The sequence below is a fragment of the Microtus oregoni genome, unplaced genomic scaffold (genome assembly GCF_018167655.1).
Source record: "Microtus oregoni isolate MIOR12 unplaced genomic scaffold, Mior012 000023F_ref0000262, whole genome shotgun sequence".
Lineage (NCBI taxonomy): Eukaryota > Metazoa > Chordata > Mammalia > Rodentia > Cricetidae > Microtus > Microtus oregoni.
In genome coordinates this window covers 2,523,371-2,545,055 of record NW_024543082.1, presented here as the reverse complement: position 1 = coordinate 2,545,055, position 21,685 = coordinate 2,523,371, and the positions used below count along the sequence as shown (strand labels likewise).

The following is a 21,685-nucleotide window of genomic DNA, read 5'->3' as shown; positions in this document are numbered from 1 at the left end:
AATATCTCTATTCGATAGTTACAATCTGATCAGTGGCTCTATGTCAGAGCAGAATGGCTCCAAGTGCATTCTGGGAAGGCAGGTCCATGGCGGGCAGGATGTTTGCAGGCTGGCCAAGGAGCCAAGCGCCTGGGCTGCAGCAGGGATCAGTGTTCTCGGGAACAGTCTGGCCTGCTCTCTTTCCAGGTTAACCCTACAAGGCTTCACACATGGTCTGTCTCCATCCTGGATGTGGGACAGCTTTATTTACAGTTGAGTAAAACTGAATTTTGTTTCACATTAGTAACCACCTATCCTCCCCGCAAAGAGTTCATGACTGTGTTTGTGTTCCTCATCCACATTTTAAAAAGTTGATGGTTGCTGGGCATTGTGGCACTCGCCTTTAACCCCAGCATTCAGGACAGGGCGAGTTCAGCTACGACTACACAGTGAGACCCCATCTCAAAACCAAAGAGAACACAGCAACAACGAAGTGAATGGTTTTAGGTAAAGCTTCAAGTTAGCTTCCATTTTTATTAAATGTGTTTTTCTAAGGAATATATTACACTTAAAATTCACCAGCATAAATAAAGGCTAATTTTAAAATCTATTTTACTTATTAAAAATGTAAACAAAAGGATTCCCTCCCCAGTGCCAACCTAATTTTAAAAAAGGAACCCCCCCCCACCACCAAAAGTCTTTTCTCCAGCTCAGTCCTTCCTTCAGAATGAACACACAAATAGCAGAGCCTGGGGCAATGGTCACGGCCCAGAGAATGAGTGCCCAGTGAAGCTGGCTGTGAGGTGTGAGCAATGTCCATGACCTCCTGCAGGGACCACTCAGTGTCTGCAGAGACGGGCTCTTCTCTGATCATCTGGCTTCTACGTCCACAGCTGGGCAAGGCATGGAGCACAGACAGTGTCTTGGCTGGAGACTCCAGGAGGCTGAGGAGGGCCAGCAGTGACCAGTTCTCGTCAAGAGTCAGTCCTAGCTTTACCCAACCACCCTACTGCTTATACACGGCCACAATTGGAAAATCATCTCTTCTCTGGGGGCGGTGGGAATGAGACAGTGTCTCTCTCTGTAGCCCAGGCTGGTCTTAAAATCATAATCCTCCTACCTCTACCTCTCCCGTGCTGGGATTACAGGCATGAACACCATGTCCGGTTCAATCTGTAAGTCTAATACTGAAGAAACATTAATAACATTTCCCAGAATACTCTGATAGGCTTACTTATGTGTCTTCCTAAAACTATTTACAACCGATACGATTATGTGAGATCTTCAAATCTCAATAAACTCTAGGTCAACCCAGGCTGAAAACTAATGCTAACGTAATTTATAACATTTACAGAGTGCCCATTTGGTCATAGAAATATAAGAATCCTGTCGGGAAAACGTAGGATTACTAGAAGGATGTTCTGTAGATGAATCAGAGGAGGCGACACGGGCTATCAAATGCTGCCTAGCTCCTTCCCGCCCTGCTCAAGGCCCCTCACATGGCTTTGCTTCCTTCCTGCAAACTCTGAGAAAACCTGAGACAACTCACGTGGTATGCATGACACCTAGGACCTTGAAACACCATGAGCTGCTTGAACTGAACACCGAGGTAGCCGGTTTTTTATAAACACTTGACCTTTCTGATTCAGGAAGGGAAAACAGTCCCCCCCCCTCTCCTTCCTGCCCCACCTCACTTCCAGCATGGAGCGCCCTGCTGGGTCTCCACCTTGGCCACTGGTTTGGTCCTTTTGATGTGAAAGGCTGATCTGCCACAGAACGCTAGCACAAGGCTGTATGAGTTCTTCAGGTCAGATGACTTCTACAGCTAATTCTCCATCAGAATCTGACTATAGAGGGCTCTTCTTAGCTGCTATACTCAAAGTGACAATGAGCCTCTTAAACTGTCTTACGGGCTGTGACCATCTAAGTCTTGCTAAGTACACGATGTGGGACCAGGGATGAGCGACTTCACTCTAGCCTCACCAGAGAGGAGTGGACCAAGCAGCGAGGCTAGGAACCCTCGGGAGTCCAATGCTTCCTGACATGGACTGCATAAGTTTCACGTCTGTGCAGAAAAAACACTGAGACATCACATTCCAAGCTGAATAAATATATATACAAAAAACATCATCTGTAACATTTTCTCCAGGAAGTCATTAGTGCAAATATAATTATATTAATTAAAAAATAAAGCAAAAATATATTTCAAGTATAAAAAGCACCATGCTTGGAAACAATGCTACCTAAATGGCACCACTGCACAACAGTCAAAATGTAGTCAAACCTACCACCGACTCTCAATACATTCCACTGATATTTTTGGTGAAATTTTTTATACATTTTGTAGGATGTATAATCATCATAGGTATGAAAGTTTAACATATATTTCTTTCCCCCCACCTCTAGACAGGTTCATCTCACTATGCAGCCCCAGCTGGTCTGGAACTCGCTTTGTAGACCAGGCTGGCCTTATACTCAGAGATCCACCAGCCTCTGCCTCCCAAATTCTGGGATTAAAAGCGTGCGCCATCGTGCCCAGCATACTGCATATTTCTTTCAACACATCCTCACTTTTCTGACGTTGTACGATTTAAAGAACACCGAACACTGGTGAAACAGGGTGCTAGTCTACAGACCGCGAATCTCTATCGCTGAAGCTGACTGAATTTGGGACCCCCCCAGCTTTTCACAATGATGAATTCCTCTAACTTGTACTGTAGGCAGCACACATTTTAACTTCCTGCCTCTAAAAACAAAGGGAGAGTTTCCCTCCATTCCGAGGCCTGCCGTCCTGCCGCAGTATCGCGGTTACTGGAGTTACTACTTAGTGCTCGGGTTTCGCTCACTTACACAATTTCTTTCTTTTCTCAACTCTCAAGACAGTGTTTCATGCAGCCAACACTAGCTATAAATTCAAATTCCCTATGTAGCTGGGTGACCTTGAACTCAAGATCTCCCTGCCTCTGCTTTCCAAGCAGGCTCCCACGTTCAGCTTTCCTTACGTAGAGCACTTGGTAACTATAGGCTGGATGGACAGGGGTGGGGGGGAGGTGGGGGTGTAAATGTCATATTTCGTTCTAAACACTGTTTTAGATTTACTTGTGTGTACTTGCTGTGCCTGTGTGTGGGTCAGAGGAACTCAGCAGTCAGTCCCTTTCATCTTCCACGTGGTCTCCAGGATTCAGACTCAGGCTTGGTGACAAGTGTCTTTAGCTCCTGGGCTATCTTGCTGGTCCTGAAGGCTACAGAACTGATCACCTTTAGGGAGAAAGACAGGACCTCAGTCTTCACTGAAGAATGTCAAGGTTGAGTCACTAGAGGGTTGGTAAGCCCTGGAACCAGAGCAGAGCTGCCTCCCAGAATCCACGTGGAGCAGGAGTGTCAATCGTGGGGAGAGACAGACATTTAAAGCAAAGGTTATCTTCCACCTCTGAAGGACACAGATGGGCCCCGTGGGCAGGCTGGATGTCCAACCTACACTTGGCTCTTTGGAAACAAGCCAGATCACCTTGTTTTGACTTGAGCTTTTCTTCTTGTCCATGAAATAACTTCCAGAGATTAGCACTTCGTCTGTAACAGCTCAGTCTACTTGGAAGTAACTGCATGCCTGTCCACGTCTAAACTCTTAATGTCCATAGGCCGAAAGGACCGCTTGGGTTTTGGTGGATTTTTACAGTTCTTTTAACTATCACCCGGGCACGTGCAATCATGCTGTCTTCTGGTTCTCGATTTCAGCGTTCTTCCTATGCACTGTACTTCACACTCTCCCATGGGTTTTCAAGTTGCTATGAAATTAATGAGAAATGCAAGTGGACACTGAGCTCAAACGAAGACAGCTCAGAGCCGACAGCAAACTAGCAACAGCCTGGTGGCAAACAGGCCACACAGCTGGCAGGAAAGGCAAACACAGTTACGTCGGAAGCAAAACGGAAGTGACAAAGAGCATGATGATTTGAGTGTCTCGTGTGCAGGTGCTCATTTAAAGCTTGTGCAATGACGATGGGAAATCTGAAACCCCAACGACCACTTTTGTCTTTTGGAGGGTGGGACAGTCAACTTAGAACTCTGGAGTGGTCAGTCAGCTGCCCTGTGAGTGACCTCAGTGCTCAGGAACTTTTCAGTTAATGCAAATGCTGAGGCATGTGGTCACGGCAAATCCCACCGTCCGTCGTGCATTGAAAGGAGAACTCACTGCCGGAAAACTGCACATCCATACACCAAGGAGCCTCGGGCGCCTGCGATTCCTCTCTAAGCTCCGAGGTGGCTGTGTGGCCGGTGAGTGACTGCAGTGGAGCTATGCGTCACCATCCTGCTGCGGCCAGCACGTCCAAGCCAGAGTCAGGGACGCCACCTCTGCCATCTCATCGTCTGCCAGGGCTGGTCCTCGCCCAGGTTTTGTGCTTTGTTCATGGGAACATGCCAAAACTGTCATCTTGAGAATCCACTTTTCCACCCTAGTGCCACACACACAGAAGAAATCCAGCCAGCAGGGGAAATAGATTGCCTAGGAGGAGCCAAAGCGTGACCACCAGGCTAGAAGAACAGGAGCAGAGATCTACAGTAGAAAAACAAAATGTTTGTGATTTAATCACTCCAATTAAATACTGAAAGGTGGGCAGAGGATTATGAGGTGAGCAAGCACCACCTTCAGAGGGTGTCCAGAGCTACAGCTCCAGGGTAGAGCGCGTGCCCTGCATGCCTGAGACCATGTGTTCAATCCCCAGTCCTCTATAAATGGGGCATGGTGTGCACTTCTGTAATCCAAGTACTCTGGAGGCAGACAGAGGTGAGAGGATATTATGAGTTTAAGGCTAACCTGGTCTACACAGAAAGTTCTAGGCCATCCTGGGTGACAGAGTGAGACCCTGTCTGAAAATAATAAGTAAATGAGTTTTAGTATTCTAAAATATATTATTTCTGTAAGGTTATATGAACAAACCACATGGGAACAATAAAAAAAGTAGAAGAATTAGTGGGGATGAAATCATTCTATATTTATTTTAGAATATAAGCAGGTTTGTTTGTTTGTTCATTTGGGTCTCATGCAGCCCAGGTAAATCTCAAACTCTCTGCGTAGTTGAGGGTAACTTGAACTCTTGATCCTCCTGCCTCTGTCTCCCAAGTGCTGGGATCTAGGCATGTGCCACTACGCCCTGTGAAATATGAGCTTTAATTTTAGCGGTTTAGTACTAAAACAGTCTAATTCACAAGTCAGCAGCAGCAGGGATGAAACTCTGCTGTGGGCTAACTAGATGTCTCAGGCGAGCACACTGAAAACATCACACGTTAACATTTAGCAGGGAGTGACTGTTTTAAAGAGAAACAACTCAGTCTGGGGATGCAGCTCAGGGGACAGAGTGCCTGTCAAGCTGGTGTGAGGTCCTAGATCTATCACCAGCACAGAATAAAGTAGGTGTGGCAATGGTGACACAGGTCCATAGTCCCAGCACTTGGAAGGTGGGGATAGGAGGAAGTTCAAGGCACCCTCACCCTCAGCTTCAGAGGGAGTTGCTGTTTGAGACCAGCATGAGCTAAATGAGAGGAACGAACACACACACCACAGACATACATGCACATAAACACAAAAAGATATAGACAGACACAAAGATACATACACACAGATAGACACAAACAGACACATATACATTGCACGCATACAGAGACACACAGAGACAGACACACAGAGACATACACACAGTCACATACATAAACATTCACACACACACATACACATATATACACAAAGAGATACACAGAGACAGACACACAGACACACACAGACATATACACAAAAATACACACAGACACACACAAACATACAGAAACACAGGTGCACACAGACACACAAACACATACACAGGTCTTACATACTAGAGCAAGAGTATGTGAGCATTCCTAGCTCTCTGAACAGGTGGTCAGGTCAGCTAAGACTGTGCTCCAGTCACACATACGGGCACACATGGGGAGTCAAGGCTTTTCAGCGGGTTAAAGTGCTGCTTACAAAGTGGAAAGGTAGCACCCAAGGTCGTCCTAGTCTTGTTATATTCTGAACAGTTCTCAGAACTGTGCTCGTGGGGGTCAGGAGGTGACTAGGAGGTCACAGCAATGACGACACAACATACAGACTCAGAGAGGCAACTGATACATAAAGAGATGCTGTGTCCAGTAGAGTGGACTTGACCTGATTAGGGTGTTGTAGGAATGAAGAAAATACCCACTAAAGAAACAAGAGACACAACGGGTGTCACTGAAAAGCTGGGGCTGTGCACACTCTGATGGAGGTGAACCAATTACTGATACAACCAGGAACCTCAGAGTGTTTGTTATGTACACCCGAGGGAGAGGGGCTCCCTAGAGTGAGTAGGAAGTCTATAAACACCCAGAAGGAAGCTGCATTGCTAGTCTTTATGTGTATAATCCTGGAAGAAGGCTCTGCCACCATTCTGAGTCTCGCCTATGAAGGCTTTGTCACTTCTATAGGGCTGGGGCACTGGGGTCCTTGGCATGACTGTGCCCACGTCAACACCCCTTCACTAACTCAGGGTTTCCGCTGCTCCCTACGAAGAGGGAGCAGGAGAGAGAGTGTAAGGGCCATGTGACTGAAGTGCAGGGTGCCAGGAGTGTTTGTGATCACCGCTGCTGACCTCTGTCATGTCCCGGGGCAGAAACATCATCGTCTCAGCCTTGACTGGACTTGGCTTTGAAGCTTCTAATAAAAGCAGGCAGCAGTTTTCCTAGAGGTCCTCAACCAGACAGAGAGGACTTAGGCCTGCTCCAGAACTCACGTCAGTATCTTAGTTATGATACAACTAAAGTATAATTAGTTTCTTTTTGTATTTGATGAGCAGAGCTTTGTTCACTCTTAGTTTCCAAAAATAATAAGTGTAATGTCCAGTGCCATGGCCTTGAGAGAGGGTTACCAGGTTCTCCACACAGAGCATTGCCTGTCCTTGCTGTACCACAGAAGCGGTTACCAATTCAAGCTTCTAGTAACAGCAGGCAGCAGAGAGAGGGAAAGGAGCTTGTCCTGCTCCAGGGCCCCTCAGTATCCCTCGTTCCACCAACGGTGAAGGGCACTCACCCAGAGGAAGGGCTCGGGTCAGGTTGGCAGCGGGAGGGTCAGTTTCCGGGGGACACTGCTCACAAAAGTCCCAGCAGGAGGGGCACAGTAGGTTTCCATTGTGAATCCAGCCATTCATCTGAATGCGGACAGGGAGGACCTGCCCAGCCCGGCTACACAGATATGAAGTGTCTTGAACCCAAACCTTCAGACCTAGAGGAGAACAAGAAACCTTCAAATGGGAAGAAAAATGAAGTCAGTAAGAGTCCAGGATGAACGCGTATCACACGGTTCCTCACTTAATGTCACAGTCATATAACCCCAGAACATGTCTGTCCAGACCAGCGACTTTGTTTTTTTTTTTTTTTTTTTTTTTTTTTTTTAAAAAAGGGCCAGTAAACTGGGGATCTACATACGTGCACTGTAGTAAGTTCAGGTGCATGCACGCACACACAAGTGCATACACACACACACACACACACACACACACACACCACCACCACCACCACCACCATCATCATCATCCTCCTCAGCTAGAGTAAATTTGAGGCCAGCCTGGCATTTTCTAGATTACTGAATGATGTGGGAGGGACAAGCCCACCATGGGTGGCGCCACTGTGGGCAGATGGGGTAGAGTTGAGCCAGGTGTGAGGAGCAAGCTAGTAATCAGTTCCTCACAGCTTCAGCTTTTGTTGCTGCCTTGAATTCCTGCCCCGTCTTCTCTCGGTGATAGAGAAGAACCTGTAGCTGATCCAAACCCTGCCCTCCCAAGCTGCTTTTCGTCAAGGTGTTTTATCACAGCAACAGAAACCGTAACTAAGGCCCTGGCACCTGTGAGTGGGGACAGGAAAATTCTTTAGTTGGGTGCCTCCCCCGTTCACAGAATCCCTACATCTGGATCAGTTCTTAGTAAAGTGACATCGCCATCCAGCATGTACCTGCTGTGGTCCTCCCTTTGTCTCCACGCTGGAGATCAAACAGGCCTGTGTGCATGCAAGGCAGACTCTCCCACCAGGCAGACCCCAGCTCCTCTATAGACTTTCTGACATAAAACTGAACACTGTTGCCTTACCAAACAGAACCTGCTCGAGAACAAAATTACGTATTTGCCACTATCTCTTTAGGATTTATATTCAGAAGTAAAATCACAGAACCTCTGAGTCTATAACAACTTACTTTTACTTATTTATCTTAAGACAGGGTCTCACTATCTAGCCCTGGCTGTTCTGGACAGCTGGCCTTGAACTCAGAGAGACCCGCCTGCCTCTGCCTCCCAAGTGCTGGGATTAAAGATGTGCACTACCACGCCTGCTTAGCCAAAGTTACATATATTCCAAACAGACAGTTACAAGCAACTTCTCTCAAAGAAATGACAGCATTTTCACAAGCCCCAGCACTCACACTAATAATTACAAAACACAAGTGAGTGACAGTAGTGATCAGTAAATCATCTATAGAAGCGATATCAATCATAATCTAAGATATAATATTATATATAGGAGTAGTGGCCAAACTCGCGGTTTACCTGGTAGCATCCACTACCCCAGTCTGGGTAACTGAGCTTCCTCTCGCACTGTTCCATGACAAACGCTGATTTCTGAAGCAGACAGACCGAGTGAGGGCCGTACTTTTCTGCACCGTAGTTTTTAAACATTTCTGAAACAAATCCAAAGAGTCTTCTCACACACTGACCATTAGTGTGAAGAATAAGAAATGAGATATTCTGTTTTCATGATTAAAAGTCAATGAAAAGACAGGAAGACAGCCAACTTGGGGCCAGCCTGGGCTACAGAGGCCCTATTTTAATAGCAACAGCATGAAAGAGGGTTTAACAATCTAACGTGCTGAGGCGGCCTGCCCACATCTATGGCCCCAGGTCTCGGAAGGCAAAGCAGGAAGAGCTGAGTCTGAAGCCAGGCTCAGAGGAAACTGCCTCCCAAAACAAAAACACACAAGCAGATCAAATTTACTGAATGGAAAATTTCATCTTAAAAATGATAAATAAGACTCCAAGCCGGGTGATGGTGGTGCACACCTTTAATCCCAGCACTCAGGAGGCAGAGGCAGGCAGATCTCTGTGAGTTCGAGACCAGCCTGGTCTACAGAGCTAGTTCCAGGACAGGCTCCAAAGCCACAGAGAAACCCTGTCTCGAAAAACCAAAAAAAAAAAAAAAAAAAAAAAAAAAAAAGACTCCAAGCTCAACTGAGCTTTCAGAAAGGAGCCGGTGTGAGAGAATTACTAAACCTTCGGAAATGAGATTAAGTGGGCCCTAAGAATAGAGGTTAATTACCTAGTTCTAGAAATTATATATAACAGAATTAACACCAAAGCAAGAGCCACTTCTGTGACGACCTACAAATAAGGTGTCCTTTCATGTGACTCAGGGCAGGTGTAATATTTTATGGTTTGGATTCTGAAGACAGTGTCTTGGTATGTAGTTCAGGTTGGACCCAGAACTTGTGGTCTTCCTGCCTCTTGCCTCCTGCAGGCTTAAATCTTTTTATCTTCAGTTTGTGGCACCCTCTGGAAACACAGACGACAGTCACAGACTAAAGCCCAGCTGCAGATATGTAGGTGAATGGTCTTTTTAGGAGGCGAAGGGACAAAGTCTCCAGACTCTAGTCACAGTGTGTGCGTTCTCTCTTACAGTTCACAAGCCTCGCGGTGGTGTTTTCACTATTTCTTATTTGTGTCTGCACATGTGTGTGAATACCATGGGCTTGGCCAAGCGTGCCAAGGTGCATGTGTGGCGGTCAGAGGACGAGGATGTATACCTTCCTCCTTCCACTTTTATGCGGGTTCCAGGAATCCAACTCGAGCCACCAGGCTTGGACAGCAGGTGCCTTTACCCACCGAATCAATTTGCCTGCCCAAGTTTCATGTTTTCCAAAGTAGAGAGTTTAAGTAGCCCATTTATTTGATTTTCTATAAGTTTTTTTTTTTTAAATTTTATGAGCTATGAAAGAAAATGTAAAATAGCAAAAGCAAATCCTATGTAGCTCTCGTCTGTGAACGTCGAGCCTTTGAGAAGAACGCTGAATAGTGTACAAAGTGGGGTTTCCAGGCAACTGCAGTCCTCCAGCTGAGCCCAAGGCCGTTCCACTTCATATTCTCAGCCGCACAGCCTGACGTATCCGTATTTTTAAAAAGTGGCACTGAGCCTAGCTCTGAAACAACACTGTGGTCTTCCAGCCAATCCTTACGGGCAGACCTGTGTGTTCCTCACTTCAGCAGGGCACTGCTGAGCGGCTCCATCATTAGTGTTTGCAATAGGTGAGTGAGAGCAAAAATGACAGCACTCATGTAAGTGTGCCAGGTGAGGCCCAAGCGGTAGCCCTGGGCTACTACTCTAGCTACTGCCAAGCCCACTGCCCTGTATGTTCAGGACACTCTTCTAAAAAGAAAAGAAAAAGAATGGAAAAAAATTATATATATATACATATGTATATATATATGTATATATATATGATTTAAATGATCTAATTTTAATAAAGTAGAAATAAGATGGAAAGAGGAAATGACCAAGTTAAAATTTTTGAAAAAAGATGGAAAAAAATTGTTGTTGTCCCCCCCCCCCTTCTAAAAAATGTGTTTTATTATTTTATATGTATGGGTGTTTTGGCAGCATGTGCACCAAGGGCATGCCTGCCTGGTACCTAAAAGGCCAAAAGCAGGTGTCTGATCCCCTAGAAAGGAGTTTCAGATAGTTATGCAGGTGCTGGGAATTGAACCCAGGCCCTGTGGAAGAGCAGTCAGTGCTCTTAACCACTGAGCTATCTCTTCCCTTGCTTTTTGAGATAGGGTCTCACTCTATAGCCATGGTGGCCTTAAACTCTCTAATCTTCTCACTCCAACCTTCCAGGTGCTAAGATTATACGCACGAGCCACCATGCATGGCTAATTCCTACTTTTTATTAAGCATCATATTTGAGAATATTTGTTTAGAAACTTGTGATGGAGGAGGGTCATCTGTCTATGTGTTACTTTCATTGGTTAATAAAGAAACTGCCTTGGCCCTCTGATAGGGCTGATCTTAGATGGGCGGAGTAGACAGAACAGAATGCTGGGAGAAAGAAAGCTGAGTCAAGCAGATGCTATAGCTCTCCTCTCCAAGATGGATGCAGGTTAAGATCCTTCCTGGTAAGCCACCACCTCGTGGTGCTACACAGATTATTAGAAATGGGTAAATCAAGATGTGAGACTTAGCCAGTAAGAGGCTAGAGCTAATGGGCCAAGCAGTGTTTAAAAGAATACAATTTGTGTGTAATTATTTCAGGTATAAAGCTAGCTGTGCAAGAGCTGGGCAGGAACGCAGCCAGCCGCTCCTATCTACAAACTTGGTTAGGAGAATTGTAATGATTATACTGTTTATTGCTTTGCTGTCTTGTTTGTATGTATTGAAAGGAAATAGATAATACGGTACTATCTATTTCTGGCTTTGGGACACAGTATTATCCCGAGATCTGCAGAGATACAGGGGAAACAGGTTCCCTAAAGTACTCCAATAAATGAGGAGGAGCCCTACAGGATCTTGCTCAATCGTCTGTTCATGCACTGGGAAAACACGACGTCTTTCTTATGTCTCCCGTAGGGACTTCAGAGACATGACATGGTAGGAAATGCATGCTTTCTGCAGGGCAGGGGGAAGGTGAGTCCATGCTCGTGTCCGTGTGCATAGCCAGCCGTCCTCTCCAGGGTCAGCACAGTTCTGAGCATTTACTACTTAACTCTTCTTCTTGCTGTTTTTAAAGATTTATTCGTACTTCTTTAAAGCTATGTGTACATGTGTGTCTGTGATGTGTATATGCATGTACGTGAAAGGGCCTGTGGAGCCCAGAGCGGGTCTAAGATTCCCTGAGGACAGAGTGAGAAGCAGCTGAGAGCTGCCTGGCATTCAGGGAAGTGAACTCAGGTCCTCTGCGAGAGCAGTAGGTGGTCTTCACTGCTGAGTCATCCCTCCAGCTCCCACTTAATTTTTGTAGTAATTTATGAGGTACATGATATATGGGCAGAGAAAGCAAGGACCACGAAAGCTGAGTAATTTTTATGTGGACAGACAGCAGAGGAGGTGAAACACAAACTTGAGGTTGCCTGGCTACAAGAGCTGTTTCCTTAGCGATTACTTCATATAGGTGACATGAAATTGCATGGTGTCGTTAGCCCTTCGTTTCATCAGACTACTGACCTGGTTGATTTTCCAGTATTCTACAGTCAGAGCTGCGCTGGTATTCGCCACTTAAGTGCCAGCTGAATTCCTGACTGAAAGGGCAATAGTCGGCGATCTCTACTGACCCACCGTAGTAAGGTAAGTCCTCTGCAGATATTCCACTGAGCTCGTCAAAGTACTGTGGACAGATCACAGGAGGGGAGAAGAATGAGAGTCATTCTGTAAGAGCAAAACAAGACCCAGGCAATTACAGCAATCTGCTAGTACTTCGGACCATAAAACAATAGTGCGGTTCCCCCAGAAACTGTCCAATAAAGATGATGTAATATGTCCTAGAGGGCATCTTCAGGGTGCTGCGGTTTTAGAAATAAGTGGTAAGATAATTAAGTTACCTATTAAGATAATGAATTTGATGAAGCATAATTAGACTAAGCAAAAGGAATATTTAAGACAAACACTTAATATTTTCATTCCTTAGCATATACGGATCAAATTCATGTAAACTGAGGTTGTATTTTGTTAGAATGTTTAATCTTTAAAACTGTTGTCTGGGGCTGGAGAGATGGCTCAGAGGTTAAGAGCACTGACTGCTCTTCCAGAGGTCCTGAGTTCAATTCCCAGCAACCACATGGTGGCTCACAACCATCTGTACTGAGATCTGGCGCCCTCCTCTGGTGTGCGGGCAGAATGTTGTATACACAATAAATAAATAAATCTTAAAACTGTTGTCTGGGCTGGGCATGGTGGTGCACACCTTTAATCCCAACACATGGGAAGCAGAGGCAGGTGGATCTCTATGAGTTTGAGGTTAGCCTCGTCTACAGAGTGAGTTCCAGGACAGCCAGGGTTATGTAAAGAGATCCTGACTCAAAACACAAAACAAATATTTGCTGTCTGAATTGCTGAACTGAAGTTCATTTTTAAAAAAAAAAAAATCATTAAAGGAATTTGTTTGGGATTGGCTCAGAATTTCATTTCCAATAATTTTGGAAATGACTCTAAACATACTTCTGCCATGTTGTGCTGTGTGCTTATGTGAAGGAGTCTTTATAAAGTTAAAATATTGGTAACTCTGGAAAAACACTGAAAATATCGACATCTTACAGTGAGGATTTAACTACAAAAATAAACCAACACATTTACCTCATTAGTATGTGTATTTGCTTTTCTCTTTAAAAATGTTATATGTATATGTATAGCAAAAATAAAAAAAAATAAACCAAAACCCCTAAAAGACACTGGGGGTCAGAGGCAGATGGATCTGTGGTCTAAGGAGTGAGTTCCAGGCCAATCAGAACTGCATAGTGAGACCCTGACTCACGAACACCACAAAAAACAGGAAGAGAAGGATAGCTGATGTAACAGAAGACCAACGCACAAACTGAAGACATCTTTAATACAGCACACTAGGCACAATGGGCTGTGCCGTAAACCCAAGCCCCTATCGGGGAGCTGAGACACGAGGACTACTGGGGCCCAGGATTGTGAGGCCATCCAAGTAAGACAGCAAAAACAATAAATACAGGAAATGTCTAAGTAATTTGGGGGAGGGGGGGACAACCTTAAAAAAAATAAATCTATTTACATAAAACAGTTTGAACACCAAAGTAGCAAGGAACCAAGCATGTGGTAAAGGTTTCACAGTCAGGAAGAGCACATGTCTGTAAACCCCAGCACGCGGGAGACTGAGTCAGGAGAACTGTGTTAGCGGTCAGTCAAGGCGACATGGCACCCTGTCTAGAAAAAAGATGACATTTTACACTAAGGTACTGTGGCACTATCCCTGCAGATCCCTTTGCCATCTGATGATGCCGATGGACCCAGTGAGGCCAGGCCCATGTCGGAACCTCACAGCTGAGCGGGCATCACTGCCATTAACCTCTGAGGCATGCATGACAATGGGTTCCTTTGTGAGTGGCAGATGGAGCTGAGGGATTGAAAGACAACTAGGAACTTGGTTTGCTGCTGTTTATGACAGGGTTTTGAGTCTGTGAGTACCACACCTGGATCCAGAAGAGGAAGTTAAAATCAGTCAGACTCAGGCAGGACAGAGGCAGTCACTTTAGTTACCTTTTATTTTTAGAAAGGCTATTTATTTCAAATTTTTATGTCTTTAAATGTTTTTTTCTTGCATGTATGTAAGTGTGCTATGTGTGTGCTCGATGCCCAGAGGCCAGAAGTCTGCTGGACGCCCTGGCACTGGAGCTACAGACAGTTGTGAGCCGACATGTGGGTGCTGGGACCCAGGTCCTTTACGAGAACAGCCTGTGTTCTTAACAACTGAGCCATCACTCCAGCCTCCTGTCCCCTTTCAGATCCCACAAAATCAAACTATCTTTTAAAAGAACTTCCACATCTTCTAGTTAGCTGGATTAGAGTAAATTGCTTTCTTTCAAGATTTTTGTTTTCTGAATAAATTAGATAATTTTAAAGAAGGCGATGTCAGCAATGGTTAGAGAGAAAAAGATCAGCAGAAGCTGGGGTGACTCCAGGGCTACAGCACTTTCTGTCAAGTGTGAGGTCCTGCGTTTGACCCTCAGCGTCCGGGTGGACAGCTGGGCACGGGGCAGCCCTGTGACCCATTGCTGGGGAGATGGGCAGGATCCTGGGGCACAGCTAGGTACTCTGGGATGCTAAGCAGAACGACAGCCTTGAAGAAATGAGGGATTTGCGGGCTTTTCTTTCTTTTTCTAACAGAAAATACACAGGAAATTACATAGTAAAAAATGTAAGAGATTTACTCTCTTAATTAAAACAGAGACGGCTTTGAGGAAGTCGACTCTTAAAGCTGTGCTGGGAACAAGTGTTACCTGGTACTCTGGTGGTAAAGGGTCAGGAAACCTCTGCAGGTTACACACGGCAACGGCTCTCTGGTCCTGTCTGCAAGTCAGCTGCAGTGGGTTACTCCTGAGCGTGTCACAGTACGGGCTTGGCACCTGCCGCCTGAACACAAGGAAGGCATGTTGGTGTCAGGGCATTTCCATGGCAACAGCCTGCTGAATAGAGGTCTACACCTCCTGGCATCAAACCATAAAGAGAAGGTTGTGGGTCCATTAGAGAGATGTCTTCTCAGCTACAATCCTGAGAGTTCAACAGTTCTTAGTAAATTTCTAATCCGGTTATCAAGACTCTCCCCAGAGGAGAGCAGATGCTGAGCATAGATGTGGAGGACTTATCTAGATGCTAAGAGCACATTACACCTTATTAAAGAAAATCTCATTTACCCTTTTCGAAACCTTCGCCAGCAAAATCCAGTTCTGTAGGTCCACAGTCTGAATTAGCTTAATCACTGAGGGGAAAGAAATGTTTAAAATACAGAAAGGATGAAGTCTCACTTCTACTTCCTGGGAGACGGAACAGATGCATTTTTTCTCTCTTTTTCATTCAAAGCACAGCTGAAATCCTAGATACTAGAACTAACAAAATGAGAGGCACGGAAAGCAGAGAGAAGAGGGAGACTAGGAACTTGAGGGTTAGAAACCCGGGGTAGTGGAACTTTCTCAACAACTGCAGAACATCCCAGCCAGGCTAAGTGGGTAAAGGCGAGTCCGGCAGTATGAGTTCAGTCCCCAGAACCCACATAAAAGCGGAAGGAGAGACCCAACTCCACAGAGTTGTCCTCCAACCACACATGTGCCATGCCATCTAAACTTCTCTCTATGCACAATAAGGACACAATAATGCAGACAGGTGTTTTTTTTTTTTTTTTTGAGACAGGGTTTCTCTGTTGACAGGTCTGGCTGTCTTGGAACTTGCTCTGCAGACCAGACTGGCCTCGAACTCAGAGATCCACCATTAAAGGTGTATACCACCACTGCCCAGTGACAGATAATTTTTTTAAAGATTAATTTTTAAAAATTAATTTAATTTTTACTTTAAAAAAATCGGCAGACACTCGGGAGGCAGAGGCAGGCAGATCTCTGTGAGTTCGAGGCCAGCCTGGTCTACAGAGCTAGTACCAGGACAGGAACCAAAAAGCTACAGAGAAACCCTGTCTTGAAAAACCAAAAAACAAACAAACAGAACAAAAAAACAAAAAAATCAGCAGAATAAACAATCGGTAGAATAAGCAAGCAAGGAATCAGCAAGACTGTAAAGAGTCAACACCATCGACCAACAAACCATCATGGACTTGCCACAGAGTCCAACGGTAACTACAGGATGTGCATCCTTTTCAAGAGCTCAGAGAACACACAGCAAGACAAATCCTGTCGAGTCAAAATGCAAACCTCAGTAAGTTCAGAACAACTGAAATCATACGGAGTATTTCCTCCACTACAATGGAATCAAACTAGAATTCAACAGCAAAAACGTGACACGAAAAATGTCAAACCCTTGAAGCCTAAGTGACATACTATTAAATAACCCACAGGTCAAAGAACACTCTAGGGGGAAAAATACTTGTAACGAGATGAAAACTATAGCCTACAGAAGATGTGACTGTGGGGTCTGCTGGGGGGGACGCTTACAGTGGTCCAGACGCAGAAAGAAGAAAAGCCTCTAAGCAAATGGCTCAGGCTCTGGAGACAAGAGCAGATGACCAGAACAAGCAGAAGGAAATAGGCCACAAAGAACAGAAGCCAGTGAGAACAGAACCACACACGGCATCGGGGAATGGAAATAGACCGAGCCTGGCCTCCATCTTGCTGTGCAGCTGAAGATGACCTCTGGAGCGGGGGGGATCACATGTTACTTCAGCTCACTGGCTTGGGGAGCATTGGGGATCAAACCCAGAGCTTTGGCATTGCTGGGCAAATACTCTGCTAACTGAGCTACATAAGTAATCCCAAAAAATGATTGTTAAGGAAGATTAAAAAAAAAATCTCTATAAAGAAACAGAGAGAAGGGACCCTTTACCAGTATGAGGACTGAAGCAAGAGAGCACAGCACCTGACAGACAACTAAAGTTAACTTTACACATATAAATTTGATAATTTAGGCAATAAAAACCATAAAATGCCACAGTTTATTCAATGTGAGACACACACTTGGTTCACAATGGTATTAAAAGGGCAGTCTCATCATGGTCCAGATCATGTCACTGGAGAAGTCTACTTTACACTTAAGAATAAAAACTTGCACTTGGTGGTGGTGGCGCACACCTTTAATCCTAGCACTCGGGAAGCAGAGACAGGAGGAGCTCTGTGAGTTTGAGGCCAGCCACAGAGCAAAACTGTCAGGGCGGAGTGGGGGGGGAGGGGTTCTGGAGAGATTGCTCGGTGGGTAAGAACTCATAGGACCCTAGTTCAGTTCCCAGTGGCCACGCTGGACAGCTCACAGTGTCCTGTAACTACATGTGCAAGGCATCTGACGCTCTTTTCCGGCCTCCCCGGGAGCCCACCAAATGTATGAATGCACATACATACGAGTAAAAAGAAAATGAATCTTAAAAAAATAAAATGAGAGGAGGAGAGAAGGAGAGGAGGAAGAAGGACACTGACTCTTTACAATCTCTCCCAGAAAGCAGAAGAGAACGGGGTGCTTCTTAGAGTATTTTAAGATAAACAAGGTGCCAGGTGGTGGTGGTGCATGCCTTTAATCCCAGCACTTGGGAGGCAGAGGCAGATGGATCTCTGTGGGTTCGAGGCCAGCCTGGTCTACAAGAGCTAGTTCCAGGACAGGCTCTAAAACCACAGAGAAACCCTGTCTCGAAAAAACCAAAAAAAAAAAATAGCAGGTTAAAAAAAAAAATCACACGAGGGGCTGGAGAGATGGCTTAGCGGTTAAGAGAACTGACTGTTCTTCCAGAGGACCCGAGATCAACTCCCAGGCCCCACAAGACAACTCACAACTATCTCTGACTCTAGATCCAGGAGATCTGACACCCTCACACAGACACACATGATGGCAAAACCACTAAAACATATAAAAAAAAAAAACTTGAAAAAACCACATGATTATATAAACTAAAGCAGAAAGCATTTGATAAAATTCCACATCCACGGGCTGGAGAGATGGCTCCGCGGTTGAGAGCATTGGCTGGTCTCCCAGAAGGACTGGGATCACTCCCCAGCGCCCATATGGCAGCTCACAACTGTCTGTGACCCCAGTTCCAGGGGATCTGACACCATCACAACAATGTACATGAAATAAAAAATTTTTTAAAAATTTGCCATCTACTTGTGGTTCAAAAAAAAAAAAAACTAAGAGAGAGAATAGCAAAGATATTTAAGTTACAGAGAACCTTCAAAAACAAGCCAACAACTTCACAATGATGAAGACTGTTTCCTCCATACCGTGTTTGCGGGCTGGAAAACTCAATAGCCTACGGATGGTACTTCTCCTTAATCAGATGCACAGGTTTAATGCATGTCTGCCGAGCCATCTTACCAGCTCTTTTTTTTTTTTTTACATATAGACAAGATTACTGTAAAAGTCACACAGGAAAGGAAACAGTAAAATTGTTTTGAGAGAGAATAAAGCAGGAAGAATCCATTTCCGGCACCCAACTGAAAGATATACTATAGAATACTTCAGAAGCCATACACCGTGTGCCCCATGTGCCATGGAGGGACAGACGCACAGAAAGATGCATCAACAGAGAAGATGGGAAAGGCCCACGTGAATATATGCAATTGCTGTCGAGGGCAAAGAGAGAGCTGGCTAGACAGCTCAGTGGTAGGGGTGCTTACTGCCGAGGACTGCTGTTCAATCTCCAGAACCGGTGTATGTGGTGCTATTTACCCGGGGCCTCAGGCCTGCTTGGCAGACACAAGTTTGGCGAAGAGCTCTCAGACTTAGCATCAAAAACATAATTCCCGGGTGAAGAGAGCCCAGTGGTACTGTGTCTGCCTAGCAGTCATGAGGTCCTGGGGTAATTGGCACCACAGGCACCAAGAACAGAACAGAACCAGTTATGAATTTCCCATTTATTCAGAAAAAGGACTTCCTTAGCATCTTTTGCTCAAACAAAAAACATGATAAAGTGTTGGCAAGATGGCTCAGTGGGTAGAGGCATTCTACCAAACCTGATAACCCAAGTTAGGTCCCCAGGACCCGTGTGGTGGAAGGAGAGCAGCTATTCCTGCAGGTTGTCATGTACAAGAGTGTGACATCCAGACATGCACACACCACACATAAAAATGTTTATAAAAACATGCTAAGAGTTTGAAACACTAAGATATACACTATCAGAAGATATGTGCAAACCTCATATCTAACAAGAACTAGCACCTAGAATCTGTGATCTTTAAAATGTTATAAAACAATCTGATTAGAAAATTAGCTTAAAATATGGAGGCAATCAATAAAAAGGTTACAAAGACAACAAATGTGCACAGAAAACCAGTTCACATCACTAACCATTAGAGGACATGCAAACTAAAATCACTAAAACATCACTACACACCTGTGAACACAGAATGAGCAATAGTGATAACACCAAATGCCGGCACCGATGTGGACAAACTATTGCACACTCCTTCCCGGAATTTTAGGAATTTGGCTGTTTCTTAGAAAATTAAACCTACAACTACCACATGAGCCAACAACTGTAGTTTTGGAAATGAAGGTTTATGCTCACGTAGAAACTTTTGCATAAATGTTTATAGCAATTTTATTCACAATAGTCCCAAAGTGGAAACGACTCAGCTGTCTTTAATCAAACTATGGCAGATCCATGTAATGGAATACTGCTCAGTCTAGAAAGACCCGATTAGCATAGTTTCCCATGCTTTTAATCCCAACTCTTGGGAGGTTGAGGCAGGAGGACTACCATGAATTTCAGACCATTCTCATACATTTAGTAGTAGGCTAGCAAAGGCTACACAGTAAGACCTTGTGTCAAAAAGAGAGCAAAGCAAGCTGGGTGGTGGTGCACACTTTAATCCCAGCACTTGGGAGGCAGGTGGGATCTCTGTGAGTTCAAGGCCATGGTCTACAAGAGCTAGTTCCCGGACAGGCTCCAAAGCTACAGAGAGATCCTGTCTCAAAAAAAAAAAAAAAAAAAAAAAGGCAAAACACAAGTTAGTAATATACAACAATGTAGTTAAATTTAAACATTAAAGGAAAACACCAACCACACTGTGTATATTCATTTTTAAAATTTCCATAACATCTTTATGTATTGTTTGAAATGACAGAGATACAGAAGTGGACAACAGATCATGGGATTCCAGAGTTTGGGGGGGGGGGCTGGGTTGAGAGGAAAGCGGGCGTGTCCTTGTGGTTGTCCTGTCCCCAGTCAGACTGTGCCTCCCTGGTTATGTGGTGTGCTGCTGCGCACACTGCAAACAGGCTTTTCAGAACGGCTCCTATCAGGAAATTACAGCCCATCAGATCTTCCACACTGTTTATACCTTCACATACATAACTGTTCAGCTTAGGGTTATAGTTACAGAAACAACTTTGTATTTCCTTTTTTCTTCCAGCTTCCGGATACTAAATGAACATTTGCTTGTATAGTCACCTGTGAATTCTTCTAGTTTGTGATTCAAAACAATCCTGTAATTACTTACGATTATTATGAAGAACTCATAGAATATTTTCTACATACAGTAGCTGGTATCTGATGCTCAAGACAGAGAACACAGTCAGAAATGAACTGCACCAAGACATATGTGGAAACACCGTCTTACTTTTGCCTCTGCTGATCGATCCAGAATTTACAGCTCTTTCTGACAAATTCACAGCCCATTCCTCGGCCCCAGTCGAGTTTCTCCGCCATGCTGTAATTCGCTTTGTACCAGCTGTGGAAACAATGCAAAGAAAGCGCCTTTTATTGACTCTAGCTCCTCCTACAGATCTCGCAGTGTGCAGAGCAAAGACTTAGCAGGGACCCCGGAGGCCATGGCTGGAGCTGCACACTGTAAAGGACCCCGAGGTCATGGTCAGAGCTGCACACTGTAAAGGACCCAGAGACCATGGTCAGAGCTGCACACTGTAAAGGACCCTGAGGTCATGGCCAGAGCTGCACACTGTAAAGGACCCAGAGACCATGGTCAGAGCTGCACACTGTAAGGACCCAGAGACCATGGTCAGAGCTGCACACTGTAAAGGACCCGGAGGCCATGGTCAGAGCTGCACACTGTAAGGACCCCGAGGTCATGGTCAGAGCTGCACACTGTAAGGACCCCGAGGTCATGGTCAGAGCTGCACACTGTAAGGACCCCGAGGTCATGGTCAGAGCTGCACACTGTAAAGGACCCGGAGGCCATGGTCAGAGCTGCACACTGTAAAGGACCCGGAGGCCATGGTCAGAGCTGCACACTGTAAAGGACCCGGAGGCCATGGTCAGAGCTGCACACTGTAAAGCCCTTGCTGCAGAAGGGCTGCTGCACAGGACTGTGAGAAAAGGTTCTTAAATCAAAGGCAGTTTAGCCAGCAAATTCTCCAGCTTCAGGGCATCCAGAGTAGCCTTCTGGCCTCTGTGGGTACTCACATACACACAGCATAGACACACAAATAAAATAAGCCGGGTGTGTGGGGCACCCTTTAATCCCGGCACTGGTGAGGCAGATCTCTATGAATTTGAGACTAG

The 21,685-nt window shown here is 45.2% G+C and overlaps 1 protein-coding gene across 2 annotated transcripts in view; it reads right to left on the bottom strand.

Annotated features, from left to right (window-relative positions):
- Window positions 1-494: 494 nt before the first annotated feature.
- Window positions 495-21,685, bottom strand: part of Lmln (leishmanolysin like peptidase) — a 57,203-nt gene continuing 36,012 nt past the window's right edge. Inside the window, exons 12-17 of one of the 2 annotated variants that reach the window (XM_041673398.1) lie at window positions 20,784-20,894; window positions 15,018-15,150; window positions 12,226-12,385; window positions 8,565-8,695; window positions 7,061-7,271; window positions 495-4,534 (exon numbers count right to left, since the gene is read on the bottom strand). In XM_041673398.1, coding sequence (XP_041529332.1) covers window positions 4,434-4,534; window positions 7,061-7,271; window positions 8,565-8,695; window positions 12,226-12,385; window positions 15,018-15,150; window positions 20,784-20,894 — 847 coding nt within the window. In that variant the 3' untranslated portion in view covers window positions 495-4,433. Of the gene's footprint in view, window positions 4,535-7,060; window positions 7,272-8,564; window positions 8,696-12,225; window positions 12,386-15,017; window positions 15,151-20,783; window positions 20,895-21,685 lie in introns of those variants that run through there. The other variant, XM_041673399.1, reaches the window with a different exon arrangement.